Source organism: Narcine bancroftii, chromosome 6, assembly GCF_036971445.1.
Source record: "Narcine bancroftii isolate sNarBan1 chromosome 6, sNarBan1.hap1, whole genome shotgun sequence".
NCBI lineage: Eukaryota > Metazoa > Chordata > Chondrichthyes > Torpediniformes > Narcinidae > Narcine > Narcine bancroftii.
Genome location: NC_091474.1, coordinates 251,050,517 through 251,078,363, shown reverse-complemented (window position 1 = coordinate 251,078,363; position 27,847 = coordinate 251,050,517). Strand labels below are relative to the sequence as shown.

General features: G+C 39.5%; 1 protein-coding gene across 2 annotated transcripts in view; it reads right to left on the bottom strand.

Annotated features, from left to right (window-relative positions):
* Positions 1 to 2,885: 2,885 nt before the first annotated feature.
* Positions 2,886 to 27,847, bottom strand: part of LOC138737234 (zinc finger protein 318-like) — a 99,980-nt gene continuing 75,018 nt past the window's right edge. For both annotated transcript variants that reach the window (XM_069887942.1, XM_069887943.1), the window contains 6 exons: positions 15,150 to 15,249; positions 14,035 to 14,291; positions 13,368 to 13,559; positions 11,901 to 12,000; positions 10,556 to 10,674; positions 2,886 to 7,147 (listed from right to left, as the gene is read on the bottom strand). In XM_069887942.1, coding sequence (XP_069744043.1) covers positions 3,848 to 7,147; positions 10,556 to 10,674; positions 11,901 to 12,000; positions 13,368 to 13,559; positions 14,035 to 14,291; positions 15,150 to 15,249 — 4,068 coding nt within the window. In that variant the 3' untranslated portion in view covers positions 2,886 to 3,847. The remainder of the gene's footprint in view (positions 7,148 to 10,555; positions 10,675 to 11,900; positions 12,001 to 13,367; positions 13,560 to 14,034; positions 14,292 to 15,149; positions 15,250 to 27,847) is intronic.

Genomic DNA, 27,847 nt, shown 5'->3' with positions numbered 1-27,847 from the left:
TCCGGGAGATCCAAAATGAGTGGTGGACTAGCCTCGCCAAGCGAACCCAGCTCAGCGCGGACATTGGCGTATTCAGGGGTTTCTACGAGGCTCTAAAGGCTGTGTACGGCCCCTCACCCCAAGTCCAAAGCCCGCTGCGCAGCTCAGACAGCAAAGTCCTCCTCAGCGACAAGATCTCCATCCTCAACCGATGGTCAGAACACTTCCAATCTCTTTTCAGTGCCAACCGCTCAGTCCAAGATTCCGCCCTGCTCCAGCTCCCTCAACAGCCCCTAAGGCTAGAGCTGGATGATGTCCTCTCCCGGGATGAGACATATAAGGGAATTCAACAACTGAAAAGTGGCAAAGCAGCAGGCATGGATGGAATCCCCCCAGAGGTCTGGAAGGCTGGCGGCAAAACTCTGCATGTCAAACTGCATGAGTTTTTCAAGCTTTGTTGGGACCAAGGAAAATTGCCTCAGGACCTTCGTGATGCCATCATCATCACCCTGTACAAAAACAAAGGCGAGAAATCAGACTGCTCAAACTACAGGGGCATCACGCTGCTCTCCATTGCAGGCAAAATCTTCGTTAGGATTCTCCTAAATAGAATAATACCTAGTGTTGCCGAGAATATTCTCCCAGAATCACAGTGCGGCTTTCGCGCAAACAGAGGAACTACTGAAATGGTCTTTGCCCTCAGACAGCTCCAAGAAAAGTGCAGAGAACAAAACAAAGGACTCTACATCACCTTTGTTGACCTCACCAAAGCCTTCGACACTGTGAGCAGGAAAGGGCTTTGGCAAATACTAGAGCGCATCGGATGCCCCCCAAAGTTCCTCAACTTGGTTATCCAACTGCACAAAAACCAACAAGATCGGGTCAGATACAGCAATGAGCTCTCTGAACCCTTCTCCTTGTGAAGCAAGGCTGCGTTCTCGCACCAACCTTCTTTTCAATCTCCTTCAGCATGATGCTGAACCAAGCCATGAAACACCTCAACAATGAAGACGCTGTTTACATCCGGTGCCGCACGAATGGCAGTCTCTTCAATCTGAGGCGCCTGCAAGTTCACACCAAGATACAAGAGAAACTTGTCCGTGAACTACTCTTTGCAGACGATGCCGCTTTAGTTGCCCATTCAGAGCCAGCTCTTCAGCGCTTGACGTCCTGTTTTGCGGAAACTGCCAAAATGTTTGGCCTAGAAGTCAGCCTGAAGAAAACGGAGGTCCTCCATCAGCCAGCTCCCCACCATGACTACCTGCACCCCCACATCTCCATCGGGCACACAAAACTCAAAACGGTCAACCAGTTTACCTATCTCGGCTGCACCATTTCATCAGATGCAAGGATCGACAACGAGATAGACAATAGACTCGCCAAGGCAAATAGCGCCTTTGGAAGACTACACAAAAGAGTCTGGAAAAACAACCAATTGAAAAACCTCACAAAGATAAGCGTATACAGAGCCGTTGTCATACCCACACTCCTGTTCGGCTCCGAATCATTGATCCTCTATCGGCATCACCTACGGCCCCTAGAACGCTTCCACCAGCGTTGTCTCCGCTCCATCCTCAATATTCATTGGAGCTACTTCATCCCTAACATCGAAGTACTCGAGATGGCTGAGGCCGACAGCATCAAGTCCACACTGCTGAAGATCCAGCTGCGCTGGATGGGTCACGTCTCCAGAATGGTGGACCATCGCCTTCCCAAGATCGTGTTATATGGCGAGCTCTCCACTGGCCACCGTGACAGAGGTGCACCAAAGAAAAGGTACAAGGACTGCCTAAAGAAATCTCTTGGTGCCTGCCACATTGACCACCGCCAGTGGACTGATATCGCCTCAAACCGTGCATCTTGGCGCCTCACAGTTTGGCGGGCAGCAACCTCCTTTGAAGAAGACCGCAGAGCCTACCTCACTGACAAAAGGCAGAGGAGGAAAAACCCAACACCCAACCCCAACCAACCAATTTTCCCCTGCAACCGCTGCAATCGTGTCTGCCTGTCCCGCATCGGACTTGTCAGCCACAAACGAGCCTGCAGCTGACGTGGACTTTTTACCCCCTCCATAAATCTTCGTCCGCGAAGCCAAGCCAAAGAAGAACTCAGAGAATATTTTCAGATTTAATCACAGAGCACTTTGAACGTCCAGGTCAGTTTCTGCAAAATGCACGTTGCAAAGGACTGCAGGTTTTCAGGAAGCAATATTTATATCTCATGTACACTCAGTATTTGGATGTAACAGAAAGCACATAATATTTTTAAAGAAAAATTTGTCGTCTTAAAAGAAAATTCTCAGACATATTTATAGCAAGAATTCCATGACAGTATATCTTCTTCAAGAATACCAGAATTCTCTTTGGCAGATCTGAACTTTAAGTGGAAACATATCATAAATTTGAAAAATATACCTATACACAATCAATTATCATAACCAAGATCAAAGTAGAATATAAAAAGACAATTTTTATTTCTAAATTTACAACTTACATTTGTTAATTCTATTTGGTACCTTGACCCTGCTCAGAGGTAGAGAAGAAAGGATGCATAAAGAAATAGCAAATTAACAAGGTACTCTTTATGGGTGAAAAAATAAAGAGACTATATAACCAGCTCTCCTAGTTAGACAAGATAATGGTTGGAGAACCTGAATAGCTGAGATGAATAAAATGTGACAATGAGAGCAGTTTTCTAATTAATTTTGCTTTCAATTTTTGCTTTCAATTCAGGCTGAATTTAAGCACCCCTCTACCACAAAGCAGATCTGGCAATCAATTAACTGAACTTACATTAATAACATATTGCCATAAAAAAATTGACTGAAACAATCCTGCTCTGTGCTCCTTGGCTACGTGACTACTTCAAAGCATCTTACAGCTGCAAATTGATCAACGACAGACACATTTCTACAGTTGAATTAAGTTTATTTAGAACATTTCAACACAGGAAAAATGCAAATAAGTGTATTCTAAGGAACTTTCAGTTATAATTCATCATGTTCACAGAATGTTTTTTATACATTATAGTTTAGAACAGGATCAGACAGAAATTAGCAATAAACTGATACTTTGATAATGTGTTCAGGACAACACTGAAAATCCTCCTTTCTCCATTTCTTTTATATCTGTTCTGCATTCCTCTGTACGCTGTAATTGGAAATTTGCTGCATTATGTTATATCACAGATCATCACATCTCTGAAAGAAAATGAAAAGTTAAACAACCACAATTTTGGTCCATGATCATCTTCCCCTCCTTCTCCACTCAGAATGATAGACACCAGCAAAGACTGTCTATTCAGTGAAGAACAGACTGCATCAGGAAACAATGAAACAAAACAGACAGACTTGACACTATTGTTTAATGTACGATACAGGGAATTAACAGAATGAACTACAATTTACATAAAATACATCCAATGCTTTACAGTTAGTGCCAAGTGAATGACAGCAACAAATTAGAGAAGTGTTGTAAAAGTTTCAACTCAAGTTTGGAAATGATGTAACTAGGTATCTATCTTCTCAAACTCGTCAAGCTGAGATTTAGATATATCCTGTACTATGTGCCTGTTATAACATAATGCACCACCATACGTTAATAAAAAAAATTGTAATGCTACACAGCACTATCCAGTGTAATTGGAATCCTTAGCTGGAACATTTATAGCATGCATGTCTAAAAAAAAAGCAGAAAAACAAATCAAAAACACCCAAAACCTTTTTTTTAATATAAAGTCAGAGGCCAACAAGAGTAGGCCATGGTTTGCAGATGAGAACGTTGAGGATTTGGTGTCTCACTGTCCACGAACAGGCTAATCATCCTGTCCTGCAGATATCCCTCTATTCTTTCCATCCCAGTTTCCACGACTACTTTGCTGACCGAAGGTTTCTTGCACTCCTGCGACGTAGCTGCTTGCTGGGTTCCTGGATGTTCCCAGACTCGCTTGATTCAGCCGCATTATCAGGTGTCTGCACGCACACTGCAGCCTTTCCAGCTTGGGCTGCTCGTCTGGAAGAGGTGCGCGAGCTGCCACTGATCTTGCAGTCCTCTTGAGTACCCACATGACCACTGCTTCCAGCTTTCCCTGACTGAGTGATGACTGGCATGCTGGTTTCCTTCTCTGTCCTCTCCAATGTGCTCACATGAATATTATGCCCCGAAGGGTCTGCTCCATTGTCTGATCTCTGCGCTTCAGGACTGAGGGTGCTCACCTCACTTTCCTCCCAACACTTGGTTGGATCTGGAATACCAATTATACCACTGCCATTTTGATGTTCTGGTTCAGGATTAACATTACCAACCTGCTCAGCCTGCAGTGAACTCCTTTGTTCTTCAGTACTAATCCAGGGTTTAACATACAAAGACTTGGTCATTTCTAATCCTTGCTGATCCAGGAGAGGACAGAGGTCAGTCTGAAGTGAACTGCACATTTCACTAATCCCAATCAACCTCTCTCTTTCACCATCTATTTCTTCATCCCTCACCTCCTCTACCTTATCATAATGCTGCTGCTGTTCCACTGTGCTATGTAATTTGGGTGCATTTGCTTTCAGATGTCCCAGCTTGTCTATTGGATTGAGAATGCTGAAGCCAGCATCACACTGGGCCTCTGCATTGTCACCTAATATACAAGCTGCCACTTTTATATCCTCAGCCTCTTCCACTTCATCAGGAAAGCTAATGCCAGTATCACAGTGCCGTGGAAATTCTGCTGCTCCGTCTGATACAAAAGCATCCACTTCTATACTCTTAGCTTTATCCACTGCATCAGAGAAACATCGACCAGTATCACAGGGCTTCAGCTGGTCTGCTGTGGTGTCTAAAACAGGTATATCCGCTTCATCCACTGGGTCAGAAAAACTAATACCTGTATCACACTGATCCAGATGATCTGCGGTGCTGTCCAAAACAGGGACATCTACCTTTGTATCGTCTGATGGCTCACAGAAGCTAGGGACAGCATCACTTTTGCTTCCTTGGTCTTTGTAATTGTTGGTTGGGGGATCCACCTCTACATCTTTATCCTGATCTATTGACTCAGAGTAACTAATATCTGACTCACACTGTTGAACTTGACTTCCAGTGCTGCCCAAAACAGATGCATTTATATTCACATCCTCAACTTCATTTGTTGGTTGAGAGAGGCTGGGGCCAATAGAGCATTTGCCTGTGTGATCTACAGGTTTGTCCAATTCAGAGGCACTCATTTTCACAACCTTAACCTTATCCACTGGCTCAGGAAAGCTCAAGATAATGTCAGATTCTTTTAAATAATCTGTGGAGCTATCTGATATTTGGGAATCCATTTCCAAATTGCGACCCTGCTTTGTTGGAATAGGTACATTTAAATTTCTATCACACTGCTTTGGAGAGCTCTCTAATACACTGCTAACTTGATCTGCCAGACTGGAGACTCTTTGGGCATCAGATAAAGAACCAGCTACGATCACAGGGGCATCAACATCTTCTGCTTCTCCCACAGTGAGGTTACAACTTTCAGTTTCACCTGCCTGTGGGTCATCTGCAGTGCCACCCAATGGAGATGCGACCAATTCTATATTTTTCGTCTCAAATGCATTTGAAGTGCCTAAACCATCGTCACACTGTTGATCTTCTTCTGCAATATGCATGTCCTTAACAGTTTCAGGGATGATGCATTGTTCTGCATTACCCTCTAAAATGGGACCATGCAATTCTACATTCTCAGCCTCTTTAGTTTCATCTTCATACTGCTGGAGTTGTTCAACCATGGTCTGTAAAACAGAACTATCCAGTTCTTCAACATTTCCTGCTAAGTTATTTTCACCTTGCTCCACAGTGCCCATCGCCTTCTTTTCGGCACGGCTGTCATGTTGAGCAACAATCACTTCACCTTGATTCAGTTTTTCTGCTGCTGTGTCACTTAAAATATCATCTTCACATTGTGGCAAATCTTGTACATCAGGAGGATACCTACTTTCAGCTTGTTCATCGGTTTCCATTTCATTTTTTTGATCTGGGTCTGTTGCTTTAGGAATGTCCATGGCAGCGTTTTTTGTGAGACCCAGCTCTGTGGAAGAGCTTGCTTCTCCCATTTTGACCTGATTTGGCAATGGCTTCAGGGACCCATGCACCAATTTGGGATTGTGTGCACTGCCGCCAAGTCTGCTATCAGCTGGGCTCTTCCTCGATCTACTGTAGTAAATACCATACAAATCTTTAGCGTTTGCAGCAGCCAAACAGCTTTTGGGTTTCTCTATTTTCTTGGTGGAGTCACTGAGAGACGTGGGTGGGGGTGGTGGAGGAGGACGAACCGTTATAGCCAAAACAGTTTGCTCACATTCGGAGACTCCAGGGGCAGGTTCTTCAGCCAAGGGATCTGCCTCTCTCTGTACATCTAGAACACTTCCTTTCAAAGTTACTTCCTCACCACCAAAGGCTTTGGAAATCACTTCAGGAGCCAACAACCTTCCAACCTTAACCACAGGTAATGGCTTGTTAGAAGCCCCTGATGAACGAATAGAGAGGAATGTGTCCAATGGTGCTGGCTTATTCACAGATGTGATGCTACCTTTCCTCTGGGGTACATTAGCTACTGGAAGATTGGGTCTGATTTTTGCCTGTGTGGTGGTGGTTACTGAGGTAAATGGTACCCATGGGCTCGTACGAGAAATAAGAGTCTTTCCTGAGAGTTTGATTTCAATTGTTTTAGTGGCAGATTTAGCCCCCTGCCCCTTGCCATCATCTTTCTCTTTGCTGCCTTCAGCCTGTTCTTCCTTTGTTCCCAACAAGCTGCTTTTCTCTTCCTCTTTCTCAGGTTTCTTCCAGCTAAATTTTCCAAAGGACAAACCCTGTTCCTCATCTTTCTTATCTTCAATCTCATCCATTTTCAGCATTAGTTTTATACCAGGCTTGCTACTGGGCTCAATCATGCGAGAGGATGAATGGTCACTTTTTTCCTCTTCCAGCTCAGTGACATTCTCATGCTCCTCCATATCCAATTTGATTAGTTTTGCCTTGCTCTCATCAATTTCCTCCAACTTCTGTTTCTGAACTTCCTTCTCTTCATCCATTTTCCTCTTGAGCCCTGCCTGTCGCCGGCGTTCTGTCTCCATGATCACCACTAAGCCAGCCTGACGGTCTAGGTTTCTCCGCTGCTCGTACACAGGATTTTCATTTAAATATTCCTATCAGAAAATACAGAAAGAAAAGCTGTTACTCTCAGAAGATATGTATCATCTTTTGTTTCAAAACAAAGAATATTTGCATCTCAACAACCCATACATCAACTCCACAAAATATCAGCAACTCTGGGCAATAATTATCTTTGCTTCAAAGGTTTCCTTTTACAAACTCTCATCCTTCTTCCCAATTCCTAAACACACATGTTCCACAGTTTAAAGATAGGAAAAAGTGTGCAGGGTAATTTTGTAACTCAATATTGTGAGAGACCATGAAGAACTAAGTCATGAAAGGAACCAAGCTGCTCTTGAAAAGATAGAATAATTGCCATGTATTTCCAAGTCTGATCAGTGAGAGGAACTCAAAGATTATGGTGTTCCTGTGCTTGCTACCCATGCACTTCTATGTGGATCGGGTTTTTGAAGTATAGGCTCGCCAGGGGAAGGATAGAAGCATAATTTGGACAGTTTGTTAGGATAAAGACTCAATAGAATGATCCAAAGAAGAGTGCTGCCTTGAACAGTATGAAAATCTAGGATGCAAGAAAAAAATGGGAAGGAAAAAAGAAACCAATGAACAGTGTAGCATTATTGAAGTAAATTAATAAATTAAATGACAAAAATCTCAGTTCTGCCTGATGCCTTCCTCTCAAATTTCAATAGAATGGCTTATCTTTTCTTTCAACCAGCTTTACTATTGTGCCATATCAAATCCTTGATGCAAGTGTTAGCCACCTTTAGACAAATGGAGACAAAGTTGTGAAAATAAAAACACATCCAAGACAAATAAGTGGCATATCTACAAGCTGAGTTCCTGTTAATCAAAATATAAAACATTGGAAAACTCAACACCAAAGACAGAAATAAAACCTCTTCAATTTCAATGATAAAGTTCCTTTTGTAACTAAGCTACTCTCAAGTTCCAGAATCTGCCAGGCCTTACTTCCACTGTGACAGACTATAGATATGTGTTTGGGAGATAAATTGGGTAAGGTTTTAGTGTAGGTCACATACAAACACATTAAAACAGATCTTATTTAAAATACTGGAGCTCTGCTAATGCTAGACATGTTGGGGCCTCAGAGCCTTTGCAAAAGCTTTGGAGAGTGCCCAAGAGACTTCACTAATGGATTGTTGTTTACAAAAAGGCAGCAGATGAAAGAGCTTGTCGGAACCGCATGTTGTCTGGAAGGGAACTTGCTGCCCTAAGATGATCATGTGGTTTTGCAAGTAGAGTCAAACAGGCTTTCTCACTGAGAGAGAGACACACACACATACACAGAGATCACTTCGACAATGTTACAGTCAGCAACAACAGCTGGGACTGGAACAGGACAAGCTGGCAAGCGGGTGGAAAACCCCATTTGGAAGACGAATTGTGAGTTCCTAATTCAGCCTGGTCAAAGTCGAATTTTTCATTTGGAATAAGTGAAACATAAAGGAACTCTGGTGACCTGAAAGTAAGAGGTTATCATCTGGAGAACTCTGAGGGGGCAAGTTTCTTCGGCAAGACACTGAAGTGGCTGGGTGTCCATTATATAACAAATCTCTCTCTGAAAACTGACAAGAACCTTCCTGAGCAGTAACCATTTACCTTTCAAGCACCATATCCTGGTGAACTCTATAAATGTTAAATTCTGTGCACAGTATTAGAATGGCCTGCAACCAGTAAACTTGGAGGAATGAGAAGTGAGATTGGACTGTGAACCAAAGAACTTTTCTAAACTGACACACACATTACATACATGTGCGCTTAGAATTAGAAGGGGGTGAAGTTAGGTTAGTTAAGTCAATAGTGATAAGTTAAAGTTTGATTCTGTTTTCATGTTTAAAGATAATTAAAAGCAACTTTTGTTCAATTAACCATTTGTCTTGGTGAATATCTGTTGCTGCTGGGTTTTGGGGTCCTCTGGATTCGTAACACCACATAATAAGAAATAACAGACAATGAAGATCATGGAGCGCCAGCTGGGCATGGCTTTGCAGAGCAAATGCAACCTGACCAATAGTATGCAGCTCGCACTATGGTATAGATATGCATGTGTAGGGTAGAGGCTTTGTGCCAGAGGAACAAGCCACTTACCATTTTCAAAAATGGGATATTTGAAATTGACCTCAAAGATATCATCAAGCTGAAATGAAATATTTTGATTAAGAAAGAATTTCATCACTCTACGCTGGCACAATAAAAATCACTTGTGCAGGAATTCCTTAGAAGAAGACAAAACATAAGAAATAAAAGCAGAAGAATTTGCCCCTTAAAATTCATGATTGATTTTTTAGCAGACAAATTTATCTGGAAATTAATTTTCACAGGCTGAAATTTCATAATTTTAAAAATATGAATCATTTCATACAATGCCTCAGCGAATAAAAATAACTATTTTGATGCAGTTTAAAGGAAACTTTAAACACAATCCAACCATGTTTCTTGAATACTGCTGGAAAATTGTCAAAGAATTTAATCACTGATATCCATTGCAGGTGGCTTTTTTTAAAACTAGAATTGAGAGTAGCACTTTTCATCAGTAAATCTTTAACCTATAGGTCAATCTTCAACTCCTATTTTTTTGTCAACTTCAGGTTTGTGACACTGAGGAGGAAAATACAATATAATCTGATATGAATAAACAGGGATATCTCACAGCATTTTTCACTGCAATGAACAAGCAGTAGTGTTTACTGTCTTGCAAACTTACCAAAAATGGTTATTCCAGTGAGGTATATAAAATTTAACAAGCCAAGAAATAACACAAAGCCTCATGCTTAGACAGACATTTGCACCAGCATGACAGCTTGAGCTCCTCTGCATACTAATCGGTCCTTGAAATCAAAACTGGTTAAAATGTTACTTTTTATTCCACATAAAGTGACATATTTTAATGTCAATTACTAAAAAAAACACTCTATTGTAAATTGCCAATTATTAAAACTTCGGCAAAGCCATAACATTTGTGTAAGACTTCTTTAATGATCAGGTTTGACTATATATCCTTATAAATGACTGGCAAGTGGTTACAACCTTTTATTTTGAACACAGGTACAAGACTTAAAATACTTAACAGATTTTTTTTTACTAACAACCAATAATAAAAGAGGCCTCACAAAAAATACAAATTTCCTTCCCCATTGATTCCCAGCTGCAAAAAAAGGATTTCACAAAAAAATTATTAAAAATGTGTAGACACTATCTTCATGACTTCAGGAAATCCCAACACATTATCAGTTAACGTATTACAACTTGGAGATTATGGAGACATTGCGTGCGATGGAGATAAAGGTTTTTTTGGCAGTGTACATCTGCCCCATTGAACATGTGCCATGTGTTTATGCCGTTGGGAGACATAATCGGTGCATTATGTTCCCATGTAGCCATCTCCTTTCTGGAAATGCTTTATAATTTTTCTTCCTAACCTTATACTTATCATTATGACCATGTGATTTGACATGATCTTCAGCACAGATCTGATCTCCGTAGAACTTCTCACAGAGCTGGCAGTAAAATCCAGTGATCGGTATTAGAAACTCTGAACCTGAGAAAAGACATTGCCAGTCAGAAGATGAGAAAATACAGGAAAGGTTCAATTTAATGAACATCGTAAAATAATTGTTCCCATAGAGTCAATATATCCTGTTGATTTCCTTTGACCTACTTGTCCGTGCATGTCTAATCCTAGCAGCTATTCCTGATTATAGCCTTTATACTTTACTTTCCACTAATCCTTGGTGAATGCAAGGCTACACTGACTAATGGTTTCCTAGTTTAACATTTTAACAATAATAAGTATGTTAAAGGTCCACTTGGTCGACAATACTCAAGTCTCATTCCATGACTGCTGCTAATGTAGGTTTCCTTCTGAGGACTGTTTAGATTCTATTTATTCAGTTGAACTCAGGATGCCAAAGTCAACAGCAACAATCTCTACACCAGTAAAGTTCAAAAACACACTGGATTAATTCTCTCATAAACCACACAGTCCCACTTTGACAAAGGAATGCAATGCAGAAAGCTCAAGCTGATAATCTGGAGATGCTTTCAAATATCACCATGGGGAATTTAAATTCAATTAATTTTATAAATTTAATAATGAAAACATTTGTATGAGGTAGCCAGCATAAATCTACCAGTTGCAATTACTGATTTTGTTCACCAATGTCCTTCAGGGAGGAAATTTACCTGATGAACACCTAGAAGTGATTCCAGATTCAGTGCAGTTCACCCAGCAGCCAAATTATCAAAGAAGCATCCCATTTCAGGGTAATATGGGATGGATAAATGGAATAAATGTATGAAATCTAAATCCTGAATTAAAATAATTTTTTTTTAGACATATAGCAGAGTAACAGGCCCAATTACACCCAATTGACCTCCAACCCCAGTATGTGTTAGACAGTGGGAGAAAACTGGAGAACCTAAAGGAATCCCATACAGATATGGGGAATGTACAAACTCCTATCACTGGTGCCATAACAGCATTGTCCTAACCACTACGCTAACTGTGCCGCCCATCAACTATTTTACAACAGGAATTTCAAAGAATACTAAGAATGGTTAAGTGGACAATGACTGCAGAATTATATTGGGATTGTTTTCTCCTCTGTCACATATTACTGTGCAAAAGTTAAGACAGAAACATTGTAATGACTATAAAACTGGCTCAATTCGTCCTCTGCCCTCATCTTTCAAGATAAATATTTTAAGACATTTTGGAATAAATTGCAAAGTGACGAGGCAATGATGAGACAAGTACAAACTTACCTTTTGCTGGCATTGTTACTTTGTCAGTTCGTTTAATGGAGTCATTTTTATCTTCATTCAGCATCTTCGTAGACCACGGTCTATCGTAAGGGTCCAATGTCTAGTTGCATAGTGACAGAGGTACATTCATGGTGGATTTGTACATTAATTTACACAGAGAACATTACATTACATTACATACTGGAAATACAATTAGTTGTCACAGCACAGCAGTAAATTAAATGTGCGTATAATAATATAGTTTATCGGTGGATGTGAATTGCTGTGGAGAAGGCAAAATTAAACATATTTTTCCAATGCTGAATTTCTATTAAAATGAGGAAAGACGTTGTCAGAGAAATTCAGATGTCATTCTCTTCAAGATGAGAATCTGCTGTTGCAAATTTTTGGTTTTTAATGATGCATTTGCAGTTGGCAATTGAATTGTACTGAGAGAAGTTGGGGCATGGATTGCAAGCTGCTCCAGAACAAGAGACAGCAGTGAGAAACATTAAGTGCACACATTTGCACAGACAAATTCTGCATGATAAATTTTGAAATACATCCCCTCTGAGAGTGAACAAAAACAATGTGATAGAATCCCATAGAACAATAAGTAGTTTCAAGACTTAATTTTCTGGAACAAAAGTCAGTAAATTTGTCCTCATATCTTAACTTTTGTTCTGAATGGCATCATTTCTCCTCCCTCACCTGATACTTAAAATATAAAACATAACTATCAATTCAAATCTCACTAAACTTGGCACTAGCTTAGAAACATACTGAACTATGCCTGTGAGAAATGAGTTCAATTTTCATTAATTCACAAAACTCATACATCAAATTCAGGAGACTTCATATTTAAAATTCCAGAATAATCTTCCATTTGATCAGGGTAGGATTGGCAAGTTTATTTTTTGTGAAACTGAGGCTTCCTCTATCATTTTATCAATATTTCACTTCCATTTTTTTCCCCTGATATTGCATCTGCCTCTTGTGACCAAACCATGAAATACACTGACATTCATAACACAAGGGCTTTCATGGGTCTTGGCTTCTCTTATTATTCTAAATCCTACTTTCATGTATCACCATGACCAAACTGATCTTGATATACAGTACATTGATTTATTTTTTGATGGCATCTCATTGCAGCATCCCATTAACCTACCAAAAACAAAGATGTCAGTGTGGAACATTTATTTTTATTGTATTTTGATTGAAAAATGTAAAGATGTTTTCTGAAATCAAATGCTTCACCTTGATAGAGTTTTCCACTTTCAACTTAAATGCAATAAACTCAAAACTCCCCTATTTCATACTGCATATATTTTCCTTTTATTTCTTATAATCCATTTCCAAGCAAGTGTTGGTTCTTTCCATGATACAAACGCCACTGTGTTACCTACATGATGCACATGAAGTTTCTTTTCAAATTAAATTCCTTTGTGAAGATGGCATCAGAAAACAGTGTCTAAGTATACCCACCTGCCTGTGCCGTTTATTATGCATGTGAGTGAAAAAGTCGAAGAGTGTCCCACAAATAGTGTTGCAGCTTTTGCACCAGTGGTTTCCTGCATCATAGTATTCGTACACATCCCCAGCTTCAGAGATGCTCTCATGGAGCTTCTCTGTTTTATCATACAATTCCTTCAGAGATCTTGTTTTTGTTGAAATCTCCTGTATTAAGACGCATAGAAATGGTCACATACAAGAGAAAAATTTAAGATTCAAACAAATCCAAATTTACCATGTAAAAGGATGTCATGATAGGATAATAACACTGTGTGCTTTTCATCCTTCCACCCAAAAAATTAAATTAGCAGTTAGGCTGATATTGTGGGAGGAAGAGTGCTCTTTAATTTCACATGGCAATATCAAAAGCAGCAATGGTGGGAGAAGACCAGGATGCTCTACATTGAGAAAAGTCCAAGCATGGTCCTCACTGATCATTATTGTGCAAAAGTTCACCAAATCAAAGAATGATTGCTGCAGGAGATGAAACTAAATGCAAGAAAATTAAAAATGTCAAAAAGCCACTCCTGTATCTTTCAATTAAAAATTCAAGATATCATATTAGGACATCCATTTTACTGGTCCAACTATTTCAGTAGTTTGATAAGCTTTTGTTAAAAAATGTTTTGAAAGTCACTACCTTTGATGATGGCAACTTTACTCCTTCTAGCAGCACCTTTTCCAGAATATCATCTTTTTTTGAAGTTTTCTCTTGAATCTCCACCCCCAAGATTTGAGCCACTTTCTCTAGCTCGGATATTTTTTTGTCTGTATCCTCAACCTTCTGACGAACTATCGACATCTGGCGGACAATATCTTCCTGAAGCTTGCCATTTTCAACCAGAAGAGGGTCTTTGTGTCCGTCCTTCTCACGGCGTTTCTTTCTTAGCAATTCCCCTTTACACGTTAAAGGCGGAAGGGAGAGGTGAAGATTTAATTTTAAACTTAGCACCTCGTTTAACACGCAACTCTCCAGTTCTTCTCCCTCCCCAGGTTTACAGAAGTAGACTCACTGCTGGTTTTGTGATTTTTCTAACTTTTATTGACCAAGGAGCGTGCACGCCAACCAAGAGCTACTTGCTGTATAAGCTCAAAGACAAATTGGTGTTTAGTGGATCAAGTTTGTAGTTCAAGCTCCACCCAGAGGGAGGGGCTGAAAAACAAATTAAAGTAGGAATGATTGCCCTGGAAGAGGCACTGACCCAAATATCTGATGAGGTCCACTCTTCCACACTACAGATCCCACTGAGGCCAATTTCCTCAATCATATCACAATTTGTCTTTGAGATAAATGATCAACTTTGATCTTCTTGAATGGCATGAGATTATTTTTCTCAATTCTCTCTTCACCACAGTAGATCCTGTGATAAAAGTGTGTAAGAAGAAAACTGATGTTTGTTGTGGTCCTTACCTAATTAATGTGATGTGTTCACACCACTGTAACCGATAAATGGTTAGTTTCCCCTTCAAAGTAGGGCACCCAGACTCCAAAGGACACTCAAGCTATACCCTGCAACTGCAATTACTATGGGACTCCAAGTTCACAGAAATGCAAGTTTCTAAAAAAATAAACTAAAACAATCCAATAATAAAGAAGAAAGTTATTGATAAGTAGGCTGAAATCTTGTCCATTGCCTTAAAACAGCTGGTCAATGAAAGAATACCAGAAATTAATAAACACTTCTGTATCAAAACCAAACAGTTGAATTCATCAACATTGCAGGTGCGGTACAACAACTCGTCGCCAATTTCTACCTTGTTGTTTACGTATCTTCTGTAACTCATTTCCAAGAATATCCAAGCGTTTCTGCCGAGATTCTTTCTCCTTCTGGAGTTCTGCTTTATCTTTCAGAACCTAAAAGGAATCCACATAGTGTTAAAATCAACTCATCAAGACTTAGAGATCTACCAATAGATGAATTAAGGGGGTGGGTTCACAGCCTCTATGGACACTTACTGGAAGCGCTGACACCATATCCAGCCTCTGGTTTTTTTTCTCCTTTTCTTTTTGTTTTTCTCTTTTTTTGTGGGGGGGGGGAGTGGGAAGGGGAGAAACATCACGTAAGCAGATTGCTAGAAGATATTGATATATTCTGTAACAGTCAGTGATGTTATCTCCTTGTTTATTGATGGCAGAGAAAAAAATAAAACATTCCCAAAAAACTCATCAAGCACATACCTTCAAAACTTCAGTTTAAGGTACATGACAGTGGCTACTTTTTAAGGAACACTAATGAAATCAGGATGATAACTATTGTTTTTAGGTTCAGAATTTAAAATAAGACGAGATTAGAGGGATTACATTTCAATCTATCTGAAATAATGCAGTTGAATCCATGTTTAAATAATTTAAAAAAAAGATAAAAAGAAAAACAAAATCCCAGACTAATCTAACCCCCCTCTCTAAGCAAGGTTAATGTAACATTGTAAAGATATGGATCGAATAACGACTTTCAGACACTAGACAGAGTCTCTGGAGCATCCAGTCTTCTTAAATTTTCCAATTATGATGCCAATCTATGAAATGAGATCACACCTTGTCAAATTGAAACGTTATATCTTTAATGGTGTATCTAATTTTCTCCAAGCTTAAGCAGGACATACTCATCATGTAATTACTGGGGATGAGTAGGTGGAGAGTCATCCTTTCATTTCATTAAAATTGCTCATCTAGCTATCAATGAGGTAAAAGCTACAATTTTTCTCATGGGTTGAAGTCAAGAACATATCTTGTTCTCAAGAAAAACCAAGCAAAGCAATGAAGGGCATGGTTCTAATCTGATCTTTAGAATCTTTGATAAATTCTGAAAAATGGGTTTAAATGTGGTTGTCATGGATTAAGATAAAGGGATTGTTTAATTTAGTCCTATCAATTTTTTATTTAGAACTATGTTGGGATAGATTATGAGAAATGGATAAATTGTTAATTACCATATTGATAGAATTTAATGTTTTAAAGAAATAAGTTTAATAAACAATTATGGATAGATTTTTTGATTTACATTATGTTTAATTTGTGATATGTCTACAATATGACCTGTTGTTTGTTATATTATATAATTTTGTATGTAGGATTTATATACTAGACTCAATAAAAATATTTTAAAAAGAAAAGTATTTGAGAAACAGGACAAAAGGGGAGAACATTGATGGAAAACTTTTACTATATACGAGACATTTTATTTGTGACAAAAGACGTATCTACGGCCAACTACTAATTGGATAGAGTCCTGTTAATTTGGATATACAAAATGTACAGAAGCTATCCCAATACCTATATTGGGCAGAGGTAACCGGGGTCAGGATAAAGAGAGATATCTCTAAGATGGAGCAGGTCCTTATGATTCTATTGCCCTTCATTGATACGAGAAAGGCATCCAAAGACCTGGTGGCTGACTTAGAAGGTAGAATTGGCTAATGAAACAACTAAGGGGCTCCGTCCGAGCAGCTGGGTGGTGTCTGCAGAGGTGGCTGCCATCTGAATAATGACAATCCGGAACCAAATGGACTCTGACTGTGCTGGATGGTCATAGTGAGACCTGTAAAATTATAGGTCAAGGCTACAGTACAAACAGTTCTGATAACATCAAAAAGAGAAATACAGGACTCACGAGAAATTGATACAAAATGCCTGACCATCACACCTATCACTTTGCACAATGCTTTGCTACTGGATAGATCCAGTGGCTGGAGAAAAACTTTTATGCTCCCAGCTACCCTTGAAGATTGACTATTTCTGTGATGCCCATCTATTCTCCACAGCCCTTTTCGTGATTATCCTTTTTTTTTATGGTCCTACTCAAGGAGATGTGTGTCTTGATAAAATGTGTAGAACTAAACACTTTTAACAGTATAATCTAATTAGTTATCATGGAATTATAAAAGTAGGGAATGTAAAGATTTATGGGTAATTAAGCATTATGTTCTGACACTGTAAAGGATTCTGGGACTTTTGATGTAAAAGTGGTCAACACAGAATGCAAAGGATTATGGGATTGCAACTATAGATAAACCTTAAGTTTCCTTTTCCAAAGAAGTGATTACGACTTGATTTCCACAGAAATGGTGTCACATAAATCAGTTGTAATGGTTTTCTTATCAAGAAGGAACAACATCCCACAGATGTTGGAGACATTAGCTGCGACATTGTTGAACGAGAAGTTGAAGCTAAGAAGTAATTAAAGGTTTTGGGAGACATCACTGAATGAACAAAGAATTTCTAAGTCCATGAACAAAAGATATTGTGCTTGGGAAACATCTAGAATTGGAAATGGATGAAGAGGACATTCATGAGCTTGTTGACAACGAGGAACTGATTGAACTGGAGGAAGCAAGAAATTAAGAAACTGAGGCAGAGGAAGCCGAAGTTATAGAGGCACCAATACAATTCACAGCAAAGAAACTGGCTGAGGCTCTTGTTACTATCAATAGTAGGATATGGATGTTAGAAGAAATGGACATCAATTATGAGAGATTTGCAAGAGCTGACAGGCATATACAGGATACTATTGCTTGCTACAGAGAAATTTACAATGAAAAGAAGAAACAATCTGTCCAGTCAAAAATTGATTATCTTCCTTAAGAAGACTATGCCTATTAAACCACCACCAAGTGTTGATGACACAGTGCATTGTACGAGCTGTTCTCGGTCATCATCAGAAGAGGGTGAAATTGACAACCCTGTTGCTTTTGCATCTCCACCATCTAGCAACTAATTTTAGTTTAATGCTTCAAACATTCTTCATGCCCAATGTGCTTTCAGTTGTGTACATTAATGTTTTTTTCAGTAAGGAATAAAGGTATTCAAAATTTAATTATAAAAAATATATCAAATTCACATTTTTTTTTTACATACTTGGCAGATCAGAATTTTTTTTTACAGGTTCAATTATAAAATTTTCCCTTGACTTGCGAATCTAATAGGCTGGATGTAATTTTCAAAATACAACCCTCCCAGAAAGGTTTAATAACTTTTATGTGGTATGCTTTCAAAATCACAACAGGTTTCCCCTGATAAAATTAAAAGAACATGGGTGCAAAATCTACAGTTTTCTATTAGGATTTGATTCTTAAATTAGTTAACACTTCTTCATTATGTGCTCTTATTCTCTTATTCAGTTCAAGGATGTACATCAGACTTGCATGTCTAAAGACAAATGATCCCTTATATTTCCTGATCTAAATCCCCAATCTGACAGATGTAATGATGGGGAAGCACCTTCTGGTCTTGTCGAGTTCTTGAACTTTATTGGAGCAGATTTTTCACGTTTTGTCAATAATATTACGTGTTAATCTTAAACCTAATCCTTTAACATCTTTGTTTGGAACGTTAGATGATATTTTCTTTATCTGATCATCCTACTTAGATTGAAAGATCCTGTTCCACCCACTAGTAGTACTCAGTGATTATATCATGTCTTAATTTAGAAAAGATCAGGTGTTCTACGTTGTATTCTAACACTAATTTTCAGAGAATTTGGAGTCCTTTTCTGGACTCATTAAATCTGTATGTCTTAATCCTGAATGTATTTATATATGTACGTGGTTTTTCCTTCAGTTAGTAATGTTTATAGATTCAGCAGAACTGCACTCCCTTTAATCTTATGTCAAAACATCCCAGGATTTTTTTTGTAGGGGATTTTTTAAAATCATTCCATCAACATTGTATAGGGAAGGATAATATTGTTATTGTTTTATTTTTGTAAATGTACCTATATTCTTCATATTTGGTTACCTTGTGTTCTCTATACAACGTGTTCTTGTTCTATCAAACGCAATAAAAAGATCAAAAGAGATAAAATAATAGGTGCGGTTGTAGCAGCGCACACACGAAGATGTCGATTGGCCCACAAAATGGCTGATAAACACTGGCCATCATCCCAGGTGACCTCCTGCACAGCGAGAAGATAGTGAACTGTGACAGGAATGCCAGCCAATCCCAGGCCGGCGCTCTGATGACGCAGTGTCCTGACGTCAGCGCCTGGGGCCCATATAAACAAGATGGCCAGTGCAATATACCAGTCTCAACTTCAAGGTTTTGGTGTGCATGTAATCTTCCTCACTGTCCACAACACCACCAATCGTTGTATCATCCACCATCTTGCTTATCCAATTCTCCACCCCTACTTCCAGATCGTTAATATATATAACAAACAATAGTGGACCCAGGACCGATCCCTGAGGAACTCCACTAGTCACCGGCCTCTAATTGGACAAACAATTTTCTACCACTACTCTCTGACACCTCCCATCCAACCATTGCTGAATCCATTTCACTACTTCCTTATTTATACCTAATGCCTCCACCTTTTTTCACAACCTCCTGTGGGGAACTTTGTCAAAAGCTTTACTAAACTCTAAATAGACAACATCCACAGCTTTCCCTTCATCAACCTTTTTTGTAACCCCCTCGAAAACTCAATCAGGTTTGTCAAGCATGATCTACCCCTGACAAAACCATGCTGATTACTCCCTAGCAATCCCTGTATCTCCAAATATTTGTAAATACCATCCCTCAGAACACTTTCCATCAACTTGCCCACCACAGACGTCAGACTCACGGGCCTATAATTCCCAGGTTTACATTTAGACCCTTTCTTAAACAGCAGAACCACATGCACCACCCTCCAATCCCTTGGCACTACCCCCGTGGCCAGTGACATCCTAAATATCTCTGTTAATGGCCCCACTATCTGTCCACTAGCCTCCCTGAGTGTCCTTGGGAATATTTTGTCCGGTCCCGGAGATTTATCCACCTTTATCTTTTTCAACACAGCCATCACTACCTCCTCGGTTATCCTTATATGCTTCATGACCTCCCCACTATTTTTCTTTTCCTCAACTGGTTCAATATTTTTTTCCCTAGTAAATATCGAGGCAAAGAAATCATTCAAAATTTCCCCCATTTCCTCTGACTTCTCACTCAGCCTACCCTCACTATCTACAAGGGGTCCAATTTTATCCCTCACTAATCTTTTACTTTTAATGTACTTATAGAAACCCTTTGGATTTATTTTTACTCTGTCTGCCAAAGCCTCTTCGTGCCTTTTTTTGGCCTTTCTAATTTCTTTCTTAAGATTCCTTCTACACTCCTTGTAGTCCTCCTTCAAACTCTCAGCTCCCTGCTCTTTATACCTCTTGTACACCTCCCTTTTTCTCCTAACCAAATTTCCAATATTCCTCGAAAACCAAGCCTCCCTATGACTTCCAGCCTTTTCTTTGATCCTCACTGGGACATATCTACTCTGTAGCCTCAAAATTTATTTTTTTGAATATCCTCCATTTTTCATTAACATCCTTACCTGAAAATATCCTGTCCCACTCAATACTCCCCAAATCCCTTCTTATTCCTTCAAAATTTGCTCAACTTTAGGCCCCTCCTTTCTCTTCCCTAAAACTACCTGAAAACTAACAGAGTTATGATCACTAGACCCAATTTGTTCTCCAACATTAATGTCCGATACCTGACCTAGCTCATTCCCTAACAGGAGATATAGTATTACACCGTCCCGAGTTGGTTCTTCTACTAATTGATTTAGAAAACAATCTTGAACACATTTAACGAACTCTAGCCCATCCAGCCCTCTAACTGTATGGGTATCCCAATCAATGTGAGGGAAGTTAAAATCTCCCACGATCACTACCTTATGATTCTCACACATATACGTTATCTCCCTACAAATTTGTTCCTCAAATTTTCTTGGCCCATTTGATGGTCTGTAATACACCCCTATTAGCACCCTCATGCCTCCTTCACCCCTCAATTCCACCCAAACAGCCTCATTGGACGATCCCTCCAGACCATCCTGCCACCTCACGGCAGTAATGTCCTCCTTAACAAGCAGAGCAACTCCTCCCCCTTTTTTACCCCCAGATCTATCACATCTAAAACAAATGTATCCTGGAATATTAAGTTGCCAGTCCTGCCCCTCCTGTAGCCAAGTCTCACTAATTGCCACAATATCGTGACCCCAAGTATCTGTCCATGCTCTAAGCTTATCTACCTTGTTCACTATGCTTCTTGCATTAAAATATATGCATTTCAGAGAATGACCCTCACCTATATTCTCTTTTCTACCTTCTACCCTAATCTCCATCCTACCTTTGTTATTGTTTTTATTCTAGGTGGCCATGCTACCTTGACTCTGCTCTCACACTCTGTTCCCCACCCCCCTGCCAAACTAGTTTAAACCTTCCCCCACAGCTCTAGCAAATCTGCTTGCCAGCACATTGGTCCCCCTCCAGTTCAAGTGGAGTCCGTCCCTTTTGTACAAGTCCGACCTTCCCCAGAAGAGATCCCAATGATCCAGAAATCTTATCCCAATGATCCAGAAATCTTATCCCTTGCCCCTTGCACCAAGGAGGAAGAGTTCAAGAAAATTGAGGAGCTAGGGACTGGGTAACGTTCCAACAGTCCTTAGGCCTCCCCCTCCACATGGTGCCAAAAATAGTAGGGGGGGGGCCATGTGGCGACTACTGCCGCCTCAATGATGCCACCATGCGCGACAGATATCCCATGCCCCACATCCAAGACCTCACCGCCTACCTGCATGGGGCACGGGTGTTTTCCAATGTGAACCTCTTCTGGGGGTACCACCAAATCCAAATTCACCCCCAGAATGTCCCAAAGACTGCGATTATAACGCCTTTTGGCCTGTTCGAATTCCCACACATGCCCATTGGTCTGAAAAATATGGCACAAACTGTCCAGTGACTGATGGATGCAGTGGGCTGGGACCTCCCATTTGCATTCATCTATATGAATGATATCCTCATTGCTAGCCGCAGCCGCAAAGCCCACGCCGCCCACCTGAGACAACTGTGCACCCAGTTGAGTGAATTCGGTTTCACAATTAAGTTGAGAAGCATCTGCACCTCTATCAAATTTCCCCTCATTCTTCTACGCTTCAGGGAATAAAGTCATAACCTGTTTAACCTTTCCCTGTAACTCAATTCCTGAAGTCCGGGCAACATCCTAGTAAATCTCTGCACTCTTTCTATCTTATTGATACTTTCCTGTAGTTAGATGACCAAAACTGCACAAAATCCTTCAAATTTGACCTCACCAATATCTTAGACAACTTTAACATAATATCCTAACTCGCGTACTCAATACTTTGATTTATGAAGGCCAATATGCCAAAAGCTCTTTACAACCCAATCCCCCCGTGATGCCACTTTCAGGGAATTATGTCAATGTATTCCTAGATCCCTCTGTTTTACCGCACTCCTCAGTGCCCTACCATTCACCGTGTATGTTCTTTCTTAGTTTGTCCTTCCAAAATGCAGCACCTCACACTTGTCTGCAATAAATTCCATCTGCAATTTTTAGCCCATTTTTCCAGCTGGTCCAGATCCCTCTGAAAGCATTGAAAACCTTCTTCGCTGTTCATAACACCTCCAATCTACCATATCCAATTTCCCACATTATCATCCAGATCATTGATCTAGAATACAAACATCAATGGTCCCACCACTGATCTCTGAGGCAGCACTAGTCACAGGCCTCCAGTCTGAGAAGCCTGTTCTATCATGCCAAAAGCAACGGAAGTCCGTAACATTGGGCTGAAAGTCTTTCCCCTCCTGCAACCAGGTTTCACTAAAGGCCACCATGTCATAATTCCACGTGCTAATCCACGTTCTAAGATCGTCTGCCTTTCCTACAATACTCCTAAATAGATGTGCCTAAGAAAATTTCCACCATATTCTATTTCTAATAGGGCATGCAATTTTAATATAATCTTTCCCCTCCTCTATCTGCTCTGGCACTCTGGTTCCTCTACCCCTGTAAATCTAGTTTAACCCCACCGGAGCAGCACTAGCAAACCTTTCCACAAGGATATTATACCCCTTCCAGTTCAGATGCTAACTGTTCCATTGGAACAGGACACACCTTCCCTGGAAGAGAGCCCAATGATCCAGAAACCTGAGACCTTCCCTCCTACACCATGTCTTTAGCCACATGTTAAGATGCACCATCCTCTCATTTCTAACTTCACCGGCATGTAGCACAGGTAGCAAACTTGAGATCACTACCCTGGAGGTCCTGTCCTTCAACCTAGCATCTAACTCCCTGAACTCTCCTTGTATGACCACCTCACCCTACTACCTATCCACGTCATTTGTTTCTACATGGACCACAACATCTGGCTCCCTCCTGAGAATGGCATGGACTCGATCCGAGATAGCTCGGACCCTCGCATTAGAGAGGCAACATACTAACTGGGATTCTTGATCTTTTCCACATATCAGTAAGCTTGTAGATGACACAAGGTTGGAGGTATTTATGATAGTGTAAAAGGTTATCTTCAGTACAAAAGCATATAAACAGGATGCAGAGTTGGGCAGAAAAGTGGTAGTTAAAGAGTTCAATCCAGATAACTGTGAGGTGATGCTTTATTTTAAATGTATTTAACAATCAACAACCATACAAAATACAAAACGTCAAGAAAACCCATCCCTCCTTCCCCCCACTCTCTGAATGTCCAATTAAACATGGAAAAAAATGAAGAAAGAAACAGAAAAATCCCATCGTCAGTACGTGCAGTAAAACACATAGAGACATGATGGTATCACAACATTAAAATCTTTACAGAGCTCTGCTGGCTATTCAGTAGCGACTATAACAGTATGGTAGTGCCAGTGAGACACCTATATGCTCTAAATAAGCCTGCCAGATTTTAACTAAGATGTTATATCCCCTCCTAAGACTGTTTGTAACCTATTCAAGTGGAATGCAGGTGTTCGTTTCCAATGAGGTTATGGGAGTCAGATTTCTGTCTTACTGCTACACATTTTCTGGCCACATGTAAGGCAATTTCTGTGAATTTTAATTTGGAAATTGGTTAGCAATCTACCAACACTTGTAAAGTTCCCCAGAAACTCTGGGTCTACTGGGAAGGTGACACCAGTGATCTTAGTTAGGATGTCACAAAGGTCATACCAGAAGGGTCTCACCTTCTAGCAGAGCCAGGTAGAGTGTAAGAAGGAACCACACCTAAAACACATCTCTGATAACTCAGGTTTATATTGGTGTAATTTCTGTGGGGTGAGGTACAGTTGATGGAAAAAATTATAGTGGACCAATCTGTACCTGGCATTGACCCAACATAGATCTGACCGGAGTTGTTCGTCAATTATGTCATGTCTAAATCTGTCTCCCATCTCACTCTAGATTTATGCAAACCTGTATTTTGGCCCTCACTCATCAATAAAAAGTATATTCTAGAAATAAATTTATATACATTTCCTTCATGGAGTAATTTCTCCATTTCAGAGAGTCCCGGTAAAGTCATTTCAGGGCCCAAATCGGTCCCGAGGAAGGATCTTAACAAAAGAAAGGCTTTTTAGACAAGACATATTTTCTTCAACTGTTCAAACAACATGAAAAGTCATTTTTCATAGCAATCTTCCAGATGTTGTATCCCATAACAGGCTTCCAGGATTTTGTTGTTCAAGTCATGGGGTATAAGTTCATTTTGTCTTAAAGTGACAATCCTCTTTTCAGGCCAGAGCCTCCACAGGACTCGCACCATATTCTAACCAAGTGTTTTAAAGTAGGGTTGTCTGTTTTGTTGGCTATAATTATGGAATTCCTTTTATAAATAAAATCATTGTACACTTTCTCTTTTAGGGAGTGCAATCCAATTTGTACCCGGGAGGGGGCATCATCACCCTCAAAAAATGTAGAAATAAATCTCACTTAGGCTACCAAATAATATTTTTTTGAAAATGGGCAGCTGGATGCCTCCTAATCTATAATCCCACGTTAATTTGTCCATGGATACTCTGGGTACTTTGCAATTCCATATAAACTGTCCAACATGCTTATTAATGGTTTTAAAAAAGGTTTGAGGCAGCCGAATGGGTAAGGATTGAAAAAGATAATGCAATCTCAGCAATATATTCATCTTCGTACAGTTGACTCTGCCAATTAGAGTGATGGGCAAGTTCATCCACCTACTCAAATCTTCTTCAATTTTACTAAGTAATGGGAGGTAATTAAGTTTGTATAAATTCTGAAGATCATTATCTACCATTATTCCAAGATATTTAATGCCACTCGAGGGCCACTTGACTGGGCTTGTTTGCTGGTACTCAGTGTAGTCGAAATTTGTTAGTGGGATAATTTCACTTTTTTCCCCAGTTTACCTTGCAATCTGAAACTTCACCATAAGATTTTAATAAAGTCTGTAATTTAGTGAGGGTATTAACTGGATCTGTTAAGTAGAGGATTACATCATCTGCCATAAGATTAATTTTGTGACCCTTTATATCCGACTCTTGTCTAATTGCCTCTAAGAGTTCAATAGCCAAAACAAAATGTCCTGTTGACTTAACCTGCTCAAAGAGAACGTCCATTAGTGGCAACTCTGGCTTTGGGTCGATGATAAAGAGTTCTAACCCAGTTAATAAACAGTTCCCTAAACCCGAGTTTGGCCAAGACTCAATAAATAGGGCCATTCTAGACTGTCAAAGGCTTTCTTAGCATCCAGAACCTCAGCAACACCCAGTTCAGCCTTAGAGCACAGTGGATGATATTAAAGAGCCTACATAGGCTGTTGGCTGATCAACATTTCAAAATAAAGCTACCCTGGTCTGGATTTATTAATTTCAGCAAGGATTGGCCAAGTCCATTAGCCAGTGCCATAGAAATCAATTTATAATCTGTGTTTAGTAATGAAATAGGCCAAAATGAAGAGCATTTTAATGGGTCTCCTTTTTTAATGAATCTCAGTAATTATGGCAGTTGAAAAGGAGTCAAGGAAAATAATGAGAGTGTGAGTAGATCCTTAAATTCTCCATAAAATTCTGGTAGGAAACTGTCCTTCCCTAGTGATTTAATGGACTGAAGTTAGCCTACGGCTTTTTAAATTTCTTTTGGGGTAAAGGGGAGGTCCAAATTTGTTTGATCTTCTTGGTTAAGTTTGGGTAGTTCAATAATGGATAAAAATTCACTAATCTTAGTCAGGTCATCTGGAAATTCTGATTTATATAAATTTGTATAGAACTGTTAAAATGTGTTATTGATTTCTGTTGGATTACATGAGACTGAGCTCACTTCAGTTTGAATTTAATTAATTATTTTCAAAATTTCTGCTACTTTCAATTACCAGGACAAGACTTGATGTGTTTTCTCTCCCAGTATATTTCTTTAGTTCTTAGAATGTTTTTTTTTTCAATTTTATGTAGCATATTATACTTGAGCTTTTTTTGCTTACAAGCACTTCATGTACTTCCTTGGAGCCAGACTGTTGGAACTCCTTTTCCAATTTCAGAATTTATGTTTCCATTCCTATGTCTGCCATGTATTTCTTCTTAATACCATTTGTATATGAGATTAACTGTCTTCTAAGGTAGGCTTTTATTGGGTCCCATAAAACTGTTGGAAGGAGAGGGATAATTTATCTCACAGAGTAACTTTATGTGGTCTCCAATAAATGTGCAAAATTCTGGTTTTTGAAGGAGGGTGGAATTCAAACATCATCTGTATGAGTTGGTTGTTTTTTCTGGCATCAAAACAGAGAGGGTTAAAGGCATATAATCCAACAGGGTTCTATATAAGTATTCAGACTAATGTTCTATGAATTAACTGTGTTGATAACAAAAAGTGGGGGGAAGAATTAAAGTAGTCCCTGGTTCGAGGGTGTGTTTGCCTCCTCACATCTGTCAAATTTAAATGTATCATGAAAGCCAAAGTAGTTTTGGCAGCTTTTATTTTGGATACTGTCTGTGTTGACTTGTCCAGGACAGGATTCATACAGAAACTGAAGTTGCCTACAAGTGAGTATATTTTGTTGTCCTCTTAAAACTTTAAGGAAGATATTTTGAACAAATATCTTCATACTTAATCATAATTAAGTATAAGTTTAAAAGTGTCCAGGCCTCTGAGTAAAGCTGACAATTAACTAAAATATATTGGCCTGACAGGTCAATGATAGTTTCTCCAATTGTTACTGGCATGTTTTTGTTTATCAGGATGCCTAGGCCCTCCCCACCCCACCTTGGAATTAAAAGATGATGATATTACATATCCTATCCATACTCTCCTCGGTTTTTTTTTTTACGTTCCTGTGCAGTAAGGTGGGTTTCTTGTTTCTTGCACTATCAGTTTGCATTTTTTTTCAGGTGTACCAGGATTATTTTCCTTTGAACTTGTCCATTCACATTAAAGTCAACAATTTTCACGACCTTATTCATCAATACTAATCTTGTATGTATGTGTCCAGCAGGTAGTGAAAACTGCCCAACGGATTGTTGGAATGCAATTGCCTATCATCAAATCTATCTATAGGGGACGATGTTTGGACAGGACGAGGAATATCATTAAATTCACAACACATCCTAACCATGAACTATTTATTCTCCAACCATCAGGAAGCTGTTATAGGAGCATTCGCTTGAGAACTACTAGAGTTAATGTTAAAAACCATTTCACGGTGTTGAGCAGTGCT